The sequence below is a fragment of the Galeopterus variegatus genome, unplaced genomic scaffold, assembly GCF_000696425.1.
Source record: "Galeopterus variegatus unplaced genomic scaffold, G_variegatus-3.0.2 Scaffold675, whole genome shotgun sequence".
Lineage (NCBI taxonomy): Eukaryota > Metazoa > Chordata > Mammalia > Dermoptera > Cynocephalidae > Galeopterus > Galeopterus variegatus.
In genome coordinates, this window is record NW_007726786.1 from 72,011 (window position 1) to 89,161 (window position 17,151).

A 17,151-nucleotide genomic window follows, 5' to 3' on the forward strand; every position below is an offset into this window, starting at 1 on the left:
CATTGGAGTAGAACTGCTGCGTTGGATGGAACATGCATTTGTATTTTTTAATTTGGGGGGTAATGTTAATAGATATTGCTAAACTGGCCTTTATAGGAGTATATCCATTTATACTCCAGACTGCGTGAGAATGCCTATTTTCTTACAGCTTTGCCAGCACAGTGTGTTATCGCACTTGGATTTTGCCATTTCAAATGGGATACATGGTTCTGATTAGCATGTCTGTTATTACAAGTGCATTTAGCATGTTTTCATGTTTGAGAACCATTTGCTTTTCTCTTTCTGTGGACTCTCTGTTGATGTCTTTTGCTGATTTTTCAACTATTCTTTAAATTATGAGGGCTGTTGTTTGATGTTCATCTGTGCATCTTCCTGGGAAGACTTTTACCCTGAATAATTAGAATTGGCTAAGGTTAGGCCCACACCAAAATGAATATGAACACCAACAGCAGCACCCTTTTAAAAATGTATTTATTTTTATTGAATCATAATTGATTATACATACTTTGGGGGTTCAACATTGATGTATATTGATCAAATCAATATTATTAGCATATACATTATTACAGATCACACTTATTCTTTATGCCTCTTATCCAATCTCTCCCCATCCCCCTCCCACCTCTGATAACCCTAGATTTCTTCTCTCCCTCTGAAAGAGTAATGGTTACTCTGTTGATTTGTTGCCTAGATGATCTGTCTAGTGCTGAGAGAGGTGTGTTCAGGTCCCCCAATATTATTCTAGATGCTTCTTCTATCACTCTGGAATGGGCTTTGTGGAGAGAGACATCCTCTTCTTTTCTTTGGTCTCCTCTGTTGACCCTCCTTGTGTCAATGCAGTCAAGTGACTGACGGGCCATCTGCACAGTGGTTGTGGCATCTAGCCACTTTTGCAGCAGCCATGGCTATTGCAGTGGCTGTGGTGGGCCACCCACATGGAAGTGGTTTTTGGCATGCTCCTTGCCTGGTTGTAGGAGGAGGGCCGGTCCCAGGCTCCATACCCCAGGACCCTGGCCGAACAGCAGCACCCTCTTATGAGTGCTTACTCTGTAGTAGCTTTAAGCACATTGTCCCATTTTAACCTCACAACAAGCCTATAACCTATAGCCTATAACAAGCCTCATATCCACCCTATAGATGAAGAAACTGAGGGACAATGAGGAGGAGTAAACTTCCCTAGGTCACACAGCTACTTAATGGGAAAACCAGGATGTAAACCCAGCCCAAGTCCATGCTGTAAACCAGGGGTCAGCCAATATTTTTGGTAAAGGGCTGGATACTAAACATTTTAGGTTTTGCAGACTCCATGTTTCAGTCTCAGCTACCCAACTGTGCCATTGTAGCCAAAAGCAGCAATTTCGACAATACAAAAAGGAATGGGCTTGGCTGCATCCTAATAAAACTATTCACAAAAACAGTTGGCTGGTCAGATTTGGCCTGTGAGCTGCACTTTGCCAACTCCTGCCCTAAGCAATCCCATGATATCCCCACCCCAGCCTCAATAACAACACAGTAACAAGATTTGTGCTTTCCAGCACATGCCAGTGGCCCTCTGTCCTCATCCCAGCAGTTGCACTGAAGTCTCTACACGGGAAGAGAAGTCTGGACAAACAGCAGTGGGGGTGGGGAGGGGGCAGGGGAGGTCTAGTATCCAGGCCAACCCGTAAAGACCTCTGATCCCCTCTCCTGACTCTGGGAGAAGAGACATAGTCTCTCTTGACTAGAGGTTTTCTGAAGAGCATAAAAATTCAGGATTATTTTCAAAAAGCTATTTAAAAGTACATGAAGTTGCAAAATGCTCTACAGTAGTAAGTAATATTGGTAACTTCTGAAAATTTAGTTGAAAAGTTAAAATAGAGATGTATTAATAGTGCTAATCTGTAAAGTATGTGAGTTATAAGGCTTAAGGCAGGATGACCAACCATCCCAGACAAGTACAAGTTGGTCATCCTAGCTTAAGGTAATAATCAAAACTAAGTTGAGTGCTTGGAAAGACTTGGAAAAGCAGATTTTTTAAAAGTATTTTGCTAAAAGAGTAAAAGTAGGCAATATAACTAAGAAAGTTTCAAAAAATCTTAAAAATCTAGATGGGAAATCTAGGAGACATTGCTTTGGCCATATCTTTAAGTTCTTGCTTCACTTTAATGATACAGAAACTGGACATGCAATGTAACACAGGATGATTTACACAAAAAAGTTTAGACAATGCTCTAGTTAGTAATTCATATCTAAGAGAAGGCCAACACTAAAGATGGTTGAGCAAATAGACATTTATGGGTTTAAGTGTTAGTGTTTATGCCCTGGTTTTCTTTCTTTATTTCTTTTATGATTCTCCAATTTATCATTTTCAATTAATCAACTAATTGCCAGTCCTAAATTGAGTCAACCAGAAGGACTTCTGTCCTTTTCAAAAGGCCAATTTACCCTTAATGATCTCAGTATCTCTTAATTTTTAGAGCTAAAAGGATCTTAAAGATAACCCAATCTGATGCCCTCATGTCTCAAATGAGCCTGCCCAGGCTCCAAAAAAGGCTGACCTTGACCATGGATGGCCCCATGGTGGCTTCTCCCACTGCTCCACCTAGAAGGTGGTCCTATGTGGCCTGGAAGAATGCTGTGGAAGGCAGAATACTGGTTCCCCAAAGATGTCCATACCCTAAACCCTGGAACCTCTGAATATGTTACATGGCAAAAGGGACTTTGCAAATGTGATTAAAGGACTTTGACATGTGGAGATTATCGTGGATAATTGGGTGAGCCAATCTAATCACGAGTCCTTAGAAGTGGAAGAGGAGGAATGAGAGTAGGTCAGAAAGATATGATGACAGAGAAGGCAGGAGAGATTCAAAATGTGAAAGGGTTTTGACATACCCTTGCTGGCTTTGAAGGCAGGGAGGGGGACAGAGCCAAGAAATGCAGACAGCCCCTAGCAGCTGATGGCCCTCATCTGGCAGCCAGCACAGAAATGGGAATCTCAGCCCTACGACTGCCTACAACCTGAATGGGCATGAGAATGAATCCTCTTCTGGAGCCCCCAGAAAGGAGCATGGCCCTGTTAACACCTTGATTTTAACCCAGTGAGACCTATGTCTGACTTCTGACCTATAGAATTTTAAGATAATAAATCGTGTTGTTGAAGACACAAAGTCTGTGGTAACTGGTTTCATGAGCCATAAAAAACTAATACAGTATGAATGTGATGGTGACAGACCCCTCCACCCCTTTTCAGAATGTTCTGGTGAATGGCAACCGATGTCATAGAAAAGATTCTAGAAGAACAGGTATGGAGAAGGACTTGACAGTTTAAAAGCTCAAGACAAATGGGTTATTAAGGAAGTGGCATCTGAAAAATCCAGGGAATCAAGGGTAGGTAGAGCAACTTTTCTGCAACACATGTCAAAGCTGCCGCCATGGCTGTGCTTCCCCTCCCCCCGAGAAGGCACCCAGGGCCTTTGGAAGGACTGGTAAGTGGCTTTATGGTGGGCAGGAGCTGGAAAAGCTGCAAGAGGCACTCAGCAGCAAATTCACTTATTGCTCATCTGATGACAGTTCTGTTGGGAAAAGGAGGTTTTTGTTCATTCAACAAAGATTCATTGAGCTCCTACTATTCATTAGTTTCTGTTCTAAATTCTGGGGATAACGCAGAGAATAAGACAGACCAGGTTTCTGCATTCCCAGTCCTTACACTCTGGTATGGAAGAGAGAAAATAAACAAGCAAACGTAAATGAACAAAGCAGTTGCTGATGTTGACTTATGTTAAGAAGAAAATAACAACCATCTTCTGTGAGGAGTCAGTGATCAGGGAATCCTCTTTGAGATAGTGAGCTCATTTGAGCTGAGACCATGACAATAAATAGCAAGCTCTATGGTGGTCGAGACAAGCAGGCTGCAGGCAGAAGGAACAGCTGGTGCAAAGGACCTGTGGCGGGAATGAGATAGGCAAGCTCAAGGAAAAGAAATGTGCAAGGTGACTGTGGCAGAGTGAAGGTTAACAGAGAGACAGTGGTGTGGAATCAGACTGGAGAGGTGCTCGGGGGTAAATTAGGACGGTTCTTGTCAGCCACTTTGAGGAGTTGGGATCTTACTTAAAGTTAAGGGGAATCCACTGGATGTGAGTGGTATGACTGGAGACATGCTCTTGAAAAGGCCTTTCTGACTTCTGTGTAAAGAATGGGTTTCAGGGAACAAGAAAGGAGTAAGTACTGAAGGAATTTAGTTAGGAAACCTCTACATTAGTCAGAGGTGATGGTGGCCTGTACTAGGACGAAGGCAGAAGAGGTGGTGAGAGATGAATAGGTTTTGGAAGAACAGCAGAAAGGGCTTCCTGATGAATGGCTGCTGGAGAAGAGGAAAAAGAGAGGACTCAGCATGCCCTTTATGAGCTGAGAAGGGGCCTGCCCTCTGGGAAAAAGACATTGTCTGTAAATATTGTTTGTTCTGTTGGGAAATGTAAACATGGACTTTTCTCATATGCATTGAAATTCAGTCATTAAGCTAAGGGCATGGGGTGCAACCAGAGCTCAGAAAAGCGAATGTCCACAGGGGACCTAGTGTTCTGTGTGTTTAACTCATTTAGTCTTCAGATCAACACAATTAGGTAAGAGTTATCTTAATCTGTTATAGATGAGGAAACCGAGGCACAGAGAGGTTGATTAACTTGTCTAAGATCACTCCTGGGATCACTGAGATCCCAGCCACTGAGGGGTAAAGCTGGGATTTGAACCAGGCAATCTGATTCCCAAGTCTGAGCAAGTCTGAGCTAAGCCCTCCTAGATACTATGTTTGGTGTAATGGTCATGTCTGCAACTAGTCATGCAGGTTGAGGGCTTAAACGAATGTTAGAAAGTGCAATTCTTCTAATTAATGAATATACTTATTTCTAACCTTTGCTCAATTTAGACATTTAGTCTAGGTCACTGGTTTTCAACAGGGGGCAATTTTGTCCCCCAAGGGACAGTTTGTCACAACTGAGGGGATACAGCTATAGGCATCTAGAGGCTGGGTATGCTCCGAAGCAATTCCAATGCATAGGACATTCCCCAGAACAAAGAATTTTCCAGCCCAAGTGTCAAGGTTTAGATGCTCTGGTGTAGGTGAACATAGCCTGGAGAATATGCATACCCTGTGAATGGGGACAAATGGGAGGGAGCAATTAAGTGACCAATTTATATGTATTGATGGAGTGTCAGGGGCTGTGGGGCATGCCAGGGAGAAGACGTGTCCTAATTTCCAATCGCACATTCTAGTCTGAGGGATGGAACACTGTTAAAAACAAGATGGTCACCTGCCAGCTGTCATGGAAGAGACTCTGAGGGCAATAGTGGCTCAAGGGGGAACAAAACATTCATGGAGGATCATCAGCCTCCAAGGAGTTCACTCCTGGGATAGAAGCCTGAAGGTAGAGCAATATTTGGGTGGGGAAAGTCACCCTGGGGCCCTGTAGATGGGGAAGAGCTATGCCATACGGGCCCCAAGGTAAGACTTAGCAGGCTCATGGGTGCTGGGAGAGTGGCATAGGAGGTGCAGAGAAGCTCAGAGAGGGAGCACCAAGAGAATTCCGAGTTGACTGAGTCGGTTCCTCCTGATGGAGGGTGGGCAGGCTAGAGAGCCGGATTAGGGAGGACTTAGAAAACCAAGTGTGGGGTTGCTGTGGTAAGGAATAGGGAACTAGCAATGTCCTCAAAGTGACATTTTGTACATGTTTCAGGGGCATTCCTCAGTTGGAGTAGAAAACACCCTCTGCATGAGTTGGTCCGGAGGGGTGCAGGTGGGAAGGCCGGGCTGTGACTCGGCTTGCAGGGATGAGGTGGCTGGTTTAGGTGGTGGCAGCAGAAATGGAGAAAGGTAAACTCAAGAATCTACTCTCTGAGCACCCCACACGTGACCCGCATTTTAAAGACAAGGAAGCAGAGACACAGTGAGGCTAAGTGACTGGGCTGCTGTTGCTGAGCTAATCAGTGGCAGGGCTGGGCTGGACCTGCGCTTGCCTCCTCGTGTGCACAACAAGGGAAAAGTTAGTGGAGTGTGGTTTGTAGAACATCTGGGTAAAGGGTAAGACCACAACTTGGGATATATTCCGGGATCAAAGGCAGTGATGGGAAAAATCCAATGTGACAGGAGTGGTTGTGCTCAAGTGGTGGGACCATGACAAATTTTTGTCTTCTTTCTCTTTTTCTGTTTTCCAAAATGTATGTAATGAACAAGTTCTACTTTCACAAAGGACTTGAGCATCTGTAGCCAATGTCAAAGTGAAATGAGTGAGATGCAAACAAAGAAGAAGCCAATGGGCTTTGCTAGCGGGGAGGATTGGCAGGGGTGGGGGCTCAAGAGTGCAGTTACCTTAGAAAATGGGAGGTCAAGATGAGAAGAGGCGGGTCTCGGGTGTCCCAGGTTTGCAGTGACATGAAGCAGAGAGTCAGGGTGGGAGGAAGTATTGTGGTCAAGTCCGACGAGACTCCCACTTTTCTGAACACACTGAATTGCACTCCCGGCCCCACAGGGCTCTTCTTTTGCGTCAGAGGACCAGCGTCCCTGTGAGCTTGGTAGGAATTACCTGTGACTCCACCCGCCCCCTTGGCCAATCGTCCTGAGCTGCCAGGAGCCTGGAGAAGATGAAGGCGTCCGTGATTCTCTCCCTCATTGGCTTCCTGGTGGTTCCAAGTGGTGCTCGCATCTTGGGGCGTTGCGTAGTGGCCAGGAAGCTCTACGAAGGAGGCCTGAATTATTTTGATGGCTACAGTCTTGAAAACTGTGAGTAGGCCCCACTCGGCCCCCTCTCTCCTCACCTCCTTTCCCTCTGCCTGCTGCCCAGGCACCCCCAGCTCCAGCTGTCTTCAGAGCACACGCCTCCTGTTCCATCTTAGGGGTGTGCCTGGCTTACTTTGAGAGCAAGTTCAACCCCACAGCCGTCTATGAGAACTCACGTGGTGGGTACACTGGCTACGGCCTCTTTCAGATCCGTGACAGTGACTGGTGTGACCATGGCAGGAACCGCTGCAGGATGTCATGTTCTGGTAGGTCCCCTCTTCCCATTCCATGCTAGGGCTCTGGAGGGAGGCCGTGGCACTATGCTCAGAGGGCTGCCTTCCAGGTGGATAGAAGTGACAAGTTTTGAGGAGGCAGGAGGAGGGCCTGGCAGGAGCTGGGCTGAGCTGTACCCAGGATGGAGTCTGGGGAGGCTGAGTGTCACATTGCCAGGGCGGACAGTGAGGAAGGGCTGTGGCAAGTCAGGCACACTCGCCTGGGATGGAGCTATGGAGACCCACGTCCAGATGGGCAGAGAAGGTGTTGGGATGCTGAGAGGAGGCTGCAGGCATCAGAGCCCATCTGAGCCTGGAGGGTAGGAGCAGAGGGCTCCAGCTGGGCCTGATTTCACCCACACTCGGCCATCACTCCCTTGCTCAAGAGGACAGATGCTGCCCCTTTGAAAGGCAGAAGTGGTCGACAGGAGGAGACAGGAGCCACCCATCCCAGGGTTCACTCATTCCGTGAGGATTTATTGAGCACCCACTACGTGCCAGGCCTCATGGAGCTGTCACTCTAGTGCTTGTTAACTGCCAAGGTACTCTTCTAAGCTCTTTGTAGGTATTAATTTATCTAATATTCACAATGACCATTTTGAGGTGGATACTGTTATTTTCTTCATTCTATAAATGGGGAAATCAAGGCCCAGAGAGGGTAAGTACATGCCCAAAGCCACACAGCTGGTGAGTGGTAGAGCTGGGAGGCAAACTCAAGCAGAGTGGTTCCCAAGTTGGGCCTAATCAGGAGGCGACACAGTGAGGCCAGGGCTCCCTGACACCTGAGGTTGTCTTTCTGCTGCAGGAGAGCCTAAGTACCCCAGCATCCTCAGGGTCTGCCTAACGAGTAAACTTCCTTCCATCCTGATGGGTGAGAAACGTTCCAGAGCCTGCAGCCTCTGAGCTGGGTCTTTAGGAGACAGAGTGAAGAGGTCCTGGCAAAGGCTTGCAGCCTTCTTGTGTGGCCTGGGGAGTACTTGTCTTGTGTTGAGTCCCACGGTGGACCTTGTGGCTCCAGAGAGGAGTAAGAAAGTTTTCAGATTCAAAGAGAGGCAGGACTGCAAATAGGAGGGAAAGGCACAAGAACACTGCAGGAACCCAGTGGGAATCCCAGACGCTGTCATTACAAGCTACATGAGTTTGTGCAAGTCACTTCCTGGAACTTCCCCATCTGTGAAGTGAGGACGACTTTAGCTACCTCTTACAGTTGCTGTGAGTATTAAATGGAATAATGGATGGGAAATGCTGTGCAGGGCCCACAGTTAATTACAATAATCACAGTGTAGATGGGAAGATGCATATTAAAGATGTAATTTAATTACTGTGATGGAACATTCAATGTTACCGTGAGCTTCCTGGTACCCAAGGAAAAAAGAGAAACACAGTAGGTCCACAACTTATATCTCATAAGGAAATATATATATATGTGTTACATATATATACATCTATACACACACACACACACACACACACACACACATATATAAAATCTCCAGAATTCAATGGGAGAAACACACAATTATCTATCTGGATGATGAGGTGGTACTGGGTATTGTGATAAAAAAAAAAAAAAGAAAAGAAAAAAAAATCTTTTAAAATAGCTGGCTGAGTGGTAAAACAGTTAAGAGAAATACCTAGAGGCTAAAGAGAGGAGCAAGAATCGAAATAGGTAAATGAGGATTGAAGCAGATAATAATCCTGGGGTGTCGGCTGGTTCTCTGTAGGCTAATGTGTAGGTTTCATGGTCACTGTGTGGACAGAACCTGAGCAAGGTGAGGAGGGGCATTGGAGACCTCCACAGAAAGCTGAGACACCAGAGGGCTACACTAATGGGGGAAAGTGATGAGCTGCAAAATCCCCAAAGTGAAGACATTCCAAGTAGAGGAGGAAAATAGTTTTCCCTGGGAATTTGTAACCACAACCCAATAGGATTCACACGGAAGCAAGTCACCACTTAGAGGTTCTAGACCCTGTGCTAAGTACTGTGGGCAATTCAGAGGAGTTGTATGCTTTCCCCATCAGGCACAGGCTTTAAGGTCATACAGAATCTTGGATCCACCTCTTGCAAGTTATGTGATTTGAGCCTCAGTTTTCTTATCTGTAAAATGGAGGTAATAGTAATACCTACCTCACAAGGCTCTTATGAGTTTTCAGTATGCTACAGGGAATGTAAAGTGCTGAGCACAGTGTCTGGGATACTGCCTGGTGCTTGATGAATGCAACTTTCCTTTGTTTAAAGAATTTACAGGGTAGTTGGGGATTAAGATATATGCATGTTTGTTTGTGTGTATGTATTTATATAACAGGTAAGTAGTGAATCAAAGTGGCCTTTTAGGGCCGGCCCGGTGGCACACTGGATAGTGCGCCGCTTGGGAAGCGCGGTGGCGCTCCCACCCAAGGGTTCGGATCCCACATACAGACTGGTTCCCGCTCACTGGCTGGCTGAGCGAGGCGCGGGAGCAGCGCCGAGGGTTGCGATCCCGTTGCCGGTCCCGGTCCAGTACGGGGGCGACACTGAGGGTTGCGATCCGTTGCCAGACACAGAAAAAGACAAAAAAAAAAAAAAAAGTGGCCTTTTATTTAGACAGAAGAGGGGAGATGGCATAGGGGGCCAGGCAGTCAGTGGCAGACTAAATTTTAAGGACTGGACTGTTTGGATGAGCAGATCCAGGTTGGGACATGAGCATGAACAAATCCCAGAAGAGGACTTGCCTGTGATCCTTAAGCTGTGGTGTCATGAATGGGGCACCCACCTTTGGGGTGGGCACCATCTTTGCCCCTTGCCCTTAACATGTCTTGAATGGTAGAGTTGTGGGGGCAAGCAATGGGAACTAAGGCTGTAGAGGTGGAAAGCCACGTTGGTCCCAACTGGAAGAAGCCAAAGATTTGGGGTTCCATTTTACAGGCAAATAGGGGGCACCGAAGTGATCCTTTAAGTAAAAACAATCAGACTAGATTAGGGAAAGAGGTGACAGTAGTGTAGGCAAGACAGAAGGTATTGCAAGAATCACAAGTAGGAGGTCTTGGCACTGCTGGGCCCTCTCACATGCTGTTCCCTGTGCCTGGAACAATTCTCCTCCTGTGACTCCCTCAATCTCCCTCCCTTACCTGCTCCTTTCAATGACACTTCCCTGACCCTTCATGTCTGAATTGGGTCCCCCTCCTACATGCTCCCTGTCATTCCAGGCATCCATTGTATTATCATTGCCTACATCTCCACCCCGTCCAGACTGCTGGCTCCATGAGGTCAGGGATGGGATTATCATGTTTGCTATTATATCTCCACAGCTTCTTATATTTCCTACCACAGAATAGTCAATACACCCTTATATTTTAATGGAAAAATTATTATAAGAATTACAAGAAAAAAATCAACAGATTTGGTAAAAAGATAACTATATCCTGCTACCTCCTATGTTGTCTGGGGAAAATCTAGGGATAGCTTTACTCTTGGAATTACATGGAAACCTCTCCGGTGTGAGGACTCTGTACCTTCCCTGACTTCATTCTAACTTAGCTGTCACAGGGTGGTGTGGTATTGTTCCACTTATTTTCTCCACAGGCCTCCTGAATCCAGATTTAAAGAAGACAATTAAATGTGTCAAGAAAATTGTAAGAGGAAAAGAAGGGATGGGAGCATGGTAAGTGATACATCTTTCGACCGCTCGTGTTAATGATTTTCACCCATTATCTCTAATCTCAATCTTGGCCAAATCTTGATTGCTGCTCATTTGCAGTCCCAAACCGACGGGCTCCTACTCACCAAGTTAAGTAGCAGAACACTATTGAGTTCTGCAACCCCAAGTAAACAGAAGGAAGGAAATAATTATCAAATTGCCTTGAATTGTACTTTTTTTTTTTTTTTTTTCCAAATCTCGTTTAAGGTTATACAGAATGCTAGGATGAACATTCTTGAAACATATCTCTGTGAATATCTGATTATTTCTTTCATATACATTCCTATAAAGGTTTTGAATTCTTTCAAGAAAATTGATGCATGTTGTGAAATGACTCTCCAGCAAGCTTGACCAATTTATATTTCTGCAAAGAGTTTAGCAAAATGCCTATTTACTGCATCTTGACCAATCACAAAACGTTTGGCCTTCGAAAGGTGGATAACATTTTTGTCTTATCTTCTTTTGCCTTTTATGATATCCCATTAGAGTGTTTTCACCAGTGTTTGTTATATATTGATACTCTTTTTTCTCATCCCTGTCCTTTGCCTATATTTTTCTTAAGTCATCACATTGGTTTGGAAAAGCTCTTTGTACATTTGGTATATTAACTGATTGTTGTATATTTGTTGCCAAAAATAACTGCAACTCTGATTTCCTCTTTAACCAGATATTTGCTTAGGAAAGAAAGACTTCTAAAATTTACAAGTGATTGGGCCTGTGACTAACTTTTTTCACTCAACATTATATTTGTTCATATTGTTGTATGTGGTTGTAATTCAGTCATTTTCATTGCTGTGTAGTATTCCATTGTTTGAATACACCACAAGTTATTTATTCATTCTTATATTTGTGGGCATTTGGGTAGTTCTATGTTTTTAGTGCTGCTATGAACAATCTCTACTTATCTTTTAGTAAATATATAAATGGATTTTCATCTTTTATACCAAGAAATAAAATTGCTGGTCATCAGATATGCATATTTTCAGGTTTGGTATATTGCACCAAATAGTTTCCTAAAGAGATTTTTACCAATTTACACTCCCACCAGCAATTATGGGTTCCAGTTGCTCCACATTCTCACCGATGCTTGGTATTTTCTAGCTTATTCTCATAACTGTGCTGTGGTATTGCATCATGGTTTTACTTTGCATTTCCCCTGATGACTAATAAGGTTGAGCTCCTTTTCAAATGTTTATTGGCCATTTAGATATCCTTTTTTCTGAGGTGTCTGTTCAAATATTTCATCATTTTTTCTATTGTGTGGTCTGTCTTTTTCTTATTAATTTGTAGGAGATATTTATATATTTTAGATAAAAAGTTTTGTTGGATATACATATTGCAAATATCTTCTTTCATTCTTTGAGTTACCTTTTCATCTACTTAATGGTGTCTTGATAAGCAGAAGTTCTTAGTCCTTATACAGTCTAATTTATCATTACTTTCCCTTTATTGTTATTTTTTAACAAATATTTCCTTATTCCTCAATTATAAGGATATCCTCCTTCATTTCTGAAAGCTTCATTGCTTTATCTTTCACACTTGACTCTACAATACCTTTTTGTTCTTTTTCTTGCCTTGTTGCATTGGCGAGGACATCCAGCAAATGTTGAATAGAAGTGAGGATAGTGGCATCCTTGCCTCATTCCCACTCTCACAGGTAAGAAGTTCAATATTTTATCTTTACATGTAATATTTTCTTCAAATTTTCTGAGACACTCCTAATCAGATTATGAGTAGTTTTTTCCACTTCTACTTTGTTAAAGGTTTTTATCATGATTGTGTGTTGAATTTTGGCTATGACATTTTTAGTTTCTTTGCAGTTCTGTGTTGGTTTATCTATCTTCCCTTAAAATCCAAACTGCTGTCTTTTTTTAAATCTCTTTTCTCTCCCATGGTTTTTTTCCAGAGGTCATGTCTAGTTACATCTTATTGAAGATGCCAGTTTTATGAAATTTACTTCTGAATTCTGCAGTATGTTATTTTCAGAATAATGTTCCTCTGAATTTCAGTATGATGCCCTGTTTTCTTCTTGTAATATTGTCCCATAGGTGCCAGGTTAGTTTTATCCTCTTTACCCTTCCTTAAATAAGGACAGGTTTACTGATTCAATACTTGCTAAATAGGTTGTGTGGATTTTTTTTTTTTTTTTTTGTCTCTGCTCATTATTACTTTTCTCAGATGTCCATCTGGGAGTAGATTGTTGTGCACATCTCTTGGCCCAATTTCCAGCTGATATGAGTGTTTGGTTCTTTCTGATATGCTGAGCCAATGGAGCACATGAAAACACTCCATTTCCAGCATGCACTGCTACCACCTCCATCTATACCATCATCATGGCAGACCTACTCTATCCAGTGGATGCTGTACCACCCCAAATTTCCATCTTCCCCTGCTTTTTCTCCTCCTGTTCCACATCTCATAATTGCCTGCCTGGTTGATTCTGATTGTAGTCTCCAGTTAGATTTATGAACAATGTCATATATCCTCATTTCCAGATGGTACAATTTTCCAGATCTTAATATTTCTGAAATTAGAATTTATCTTGCAATCAATGTATCCTCCCCCAAAAGTTGTTATTAAATCATTGATACATCTTACAATAGAAGATATTTTACCATAGAGGAAATCATTTAATAATAGCTACAATTTCTTGACTGCTTTAGTGTGTAGGCTTTGTATGTTTACATGCACATCATCATTTAATCCTCACAAATCCCCCCTGCAAGTATTTTAAAATGAAGAAACTGAGGTACAGAGATGTAGAATAAATTACCCATGGCCACAGTGATAGGATCAATCCTAGATCTGTGGTATTCCAAGCTTCAGCTTTCACCAGGCTACTCACAGAGAGAGGGATGGTTGGCACAGGAGATGTGTGCTCTGATTGTGTAGAAGGCAACCAAAGGATGGCTGTCTAGTACTCCTGCGGATCCAGAATCAGGGTTTCTGAGCAGGGTCAGACTGTGGGGGAAGGACAGATCTGTCAGTTGACTTATTTCACTAGGGGAAGCCTAGGTGGTGTTTCTGACCACAATCCATGGGCCCTGTAGGCAGTGAAGACCTCTTCCAGAATCTGGCTCAGAAGGTGTGACTGTCTCAGAAGTCAGGCCTTTTTGTTGTTGCTATTTTGGCTTTTTCTGTGTCTTCAAGGTATTTTGGAACTAAATTCAATCAAAGATTTTGTTTTTCTTGCTTCTGAATCTCCAGCATCTAGCTCTGTGCCTGGCACATAATGGCTGCCTGCTACATGTTTGTTGAAAAACTGGGGCTGTATTTGGGACCACTACCCAGAAGTCATTTGTAAAAGTTTTATTTCTTAATGTAGTATTTATTACTCTTAAAAATGAAAAGTAAAGAATAAACTTTCCTTCTTATCAGCAGCCCCATCAAGGTCACCACTATTAATATGTCTTATAAATCAGAGAAAAATTTATACACAAATATTTTAAAACATGTATGGAATCCCAACATACACACTGACTTGCACCTTGCTTTTTTCCACTTATTAATAGAGCTTGTGAATCTTGGCATATGTAACACATCCCCCATATGGATGCTGCAGGTGATTTAGCTGCCTGTCCCCTATTGATGAACATTTAGGTTGTTTCTATTTTTGTTGCTGCTGCTGCTGTTTCAAACAATTCTGCCACAAGCATCTTGCTTTTGGAACTTTTATGTTCTTTCAAGTGTATCTTTAGGGAAATTCCTTGCAGGGAAATTTTTGGGACTATTTGGTGAATTTAAATGTTGAAGAGAGTAGTTACTAAATTGCCATTTGGAGAAGGTGTACCTCTAGCCACACTGCATGAGGGGGTCATGTCTCCCCAGTTCAACCAGCCTGGGGTGTTAAAAACTTGTGCAGTTTTAGGAAACTGAGAAGTATAAAATGATATCATCCTGTTTTGCTTTCCATTTTTAAACTACCAAGTAAAGTGAGCATCTTTTTATGTGTTTATTGGCCATTTTTCTGTGAACTACTTATTTATGTTCTTAATCCATTTTTCTATTGGTTCTATAATGCTTTATTTTCGTATTGATTTTTATGCATCCTTTATAAGTTAAGGTTATTAGAACTTTGTCCATCATATCTGTGAGAACTATTTTTCAGCCTTGTTATTTGTATGTTGACTTTGTCTATGGTATTCTTATCCTACAAGAGTTTTATAGTTTCACACAATCAAATTCCTTAGTCAAATCAATTTCTTTTGTGGCTTCCAGGTTCATGGGAAATCTCCTTAGAAAGGTCTTTTGTACCCTAAGATTGTAAAGAAATTGAGCCATGCCACTATATTAAAATAGTGCTGGTATAAAATAAACCCTATATTAAATTTTTGTTAAATAAACTTAAAAATAGAATTTTAATGATTTCATGTTCTTACGCTTAAATTTATTTTCCTCTTGGAATTTATTTTGGAATGAGAAATGAGGTAGGGATCCAGCTTTATATTTTTCAAATGGCTATTCATGGCCTCAACACCACTTACTCATTAACCTTTTTTCACCATTATTTAATGGATCTCATTTTGAAGTGGAAGTCCCCTTATTAACGTTAACTGTCTTCTGAGTGTTTAAAATACCTTTCATACATGGTCTTGACTTTCCAGTTAATTTGGAAGCTTGGCTGAGCTTCCAAATTCTCTAGGCTAAGCACTAATGAGCTAAAATCATCTTTATTGTATGGCACTAAGTAGAGCTGTGCTGGGCCAGGCTGATCAAGGTCTTACTTGCTCAGATTCCAAGTGAAGTGAGTTCTTATTAAGCTAATTGGCAGCCGAGTCTTTTCCAAAGCTCAGATTGGTCGGCTCTGCAGGGTTATGGCAGATAGGAAGGGAGAAAACTGAGACCCTGCATGCCTTCAGGAGTCCCTTGTACAATACCTGCCTGGGGCTATGGAGAGACTTGCGATTTCTGAAAATACCTGTGTGTGTTTTCCCTGCTGCTCTCTAGTTAGGAGGGGCCAAAGAGCCACAGCCCCTTCTTCCACTGTGGGAGCTCCTACTCTGTAAGACCCATGGAGGCCTGCCCCGCTGAGGGGTGGGACTGACTCTACAGGATTTCTAAAGTTCTGCAGCTGGTTGGTGACTCCCTCAGCTTGTAGGTGGGGATAGGAGAACCTGAGGTCTCATTGCCGGCACAGGGACTAGGAACAGGGTAATAACTTTTTTATTTTATTTTATTTTATTTATTTATTATTTTTTTTAAAGATGACTGGTAAGGGGATCTTAACCCTTGACTTGGTGTTGTCAGCACCACACTCTCCCAAGTGAGCTAACCGGCCATCCCTATATAGGGGTCCGAACCCACGGCCTTAGTGTTATCAGCACCGCACTCTCCCAAGTGAGCCACAGGCCGGCCCTAGGGTAATAACTTTTAGGGGCACTAGGAGGAAAGGTTAGAGAAACTCAGCCCAGCTGACCTAGGTGGGGTTGAGGGGTTGGAAGGAATTTTGGAAGGTGAGGAGTGAAGCAGGCATGTGGAAAGGTGAAAGGGGCCCTGACCCAGGGGACAAGCGTTCTGATTTCAGGCCTAGAGTCTGCCTAAGACTCACTGTGTGACCCTGGGCTAGTCACAGAATTTCTCCAAAGCTCACTTCAGAGAAGCTAATAATACAGTCATGGGTTGCTTAGTAACGGGATACGTTCTGAGAAAGGCGTCGTCAGGCGATTTCTTCATGAGAACATCCAGAGTGCACTTACACAAACCTCGTACACACCTAGCTATGTGACGTAGCCTATTGCTCCGACCACCATCATATATGTGGTCCGTCATTGACCGAAATGTGGTTGTGAGGTGCATGACTATACTTCACCTTGCAGGGTTGGGGGAGAATTTTGCATTCACAATTCAGTCTCCCCATCTCACCATGTGGGGTGTATGAAATGGGCTGGGAGGGTGCGGGCACCAAGACAGAGAAAGCATCAGCATTCATGCCAGGATGTGTTGGAAACAGCAAGAGAGACACTCAGAAATGTGCCCACAGTAGTGGTGGCAAACTCAAGTGCTCCAGAAGCCAAACAGGTAGTCTGAGTGGGTGGGGCCAGGTGTGGCACCCCAGAGATCCTGATATCTGACTTTAAGGAGCCCCTCCCATTCACTCTCCCCGACTTTCTTCTCCATAGGCCCAGCTGGTCCCGGTTCTGCCAGTTCTCTGACACTCTGGAGAGGTGGCTGGATGGTTGCAACTTGCCCACTAGTGGCATCTTGTGAATGAAGATGCTTTTCTGTTAATTGCTTCACTCAACCCTGTTGGTTGACTCACCACTTGACAGCTCCAGATGGAAAAGGACAAATGTTTGCTTCATCCAGGGATGCAGGATGCAGAATAAACCAAGCTAGTTACTCAACCTGGGCCAAAGGTCTCTACTTGTATTATGAAATTATGATTGTCACTATGCTCACCATTATTTACTATTATCATCATTTATTATTATTTAATCCCAGATGGAGTATCAGA

General features: G+C 43.3%; 1 protein-coding gene across 1 annotated transcript; it reads left to right on the forward strand.

The window, feature by feature from the left end:
- The first annotated feature begins 6,612 nt into the window (after positions 1-6,612).
- On the forward strand, positions 6,613-16,904 carry LYZL4 (lysozyme-like 4). The gene is made up of 4 exons (XM_008571293.1): positions 6,613-6,751; positions 6,865-7,014; positions 10,583-10,661; positions 16,817-16,904. Exons 1-4 carry the CDS (start codon positions 6,613-6,615, stop codon positions 16,902-16,904), a joined length of 456 nt encoding a protein of 151 aa, XP_008569515.1.
- Positions 16,905-17,151: the final 247 nt, after the last annotated feature.

Bases quoted from the DNA above. Each gene is read 5' to 3' on its own strand.
- LYZL4 (XM_008571293.1), top strand. From the start codon at position 6,613: ATGAAGGCGTCCGTGATTCTCTCCCTCATTGGCTTCCTGGTGGTTCCA. The intron at 6,752-6,864 runs GTGAGTAGGCCC...GTTCCATCTTAG, and splicing joins TGGCTACAGTCTTGAAAACT to GGGTGTGCCTGGCTTACTTT. The intron at 10,662-16,816 runs GTAAGTGATACA...TCTTCTCCATAG, and splicing joins AAAGAAGGGATGGGAGCATG to GCCCAGCTGGTCCCGGTTCT.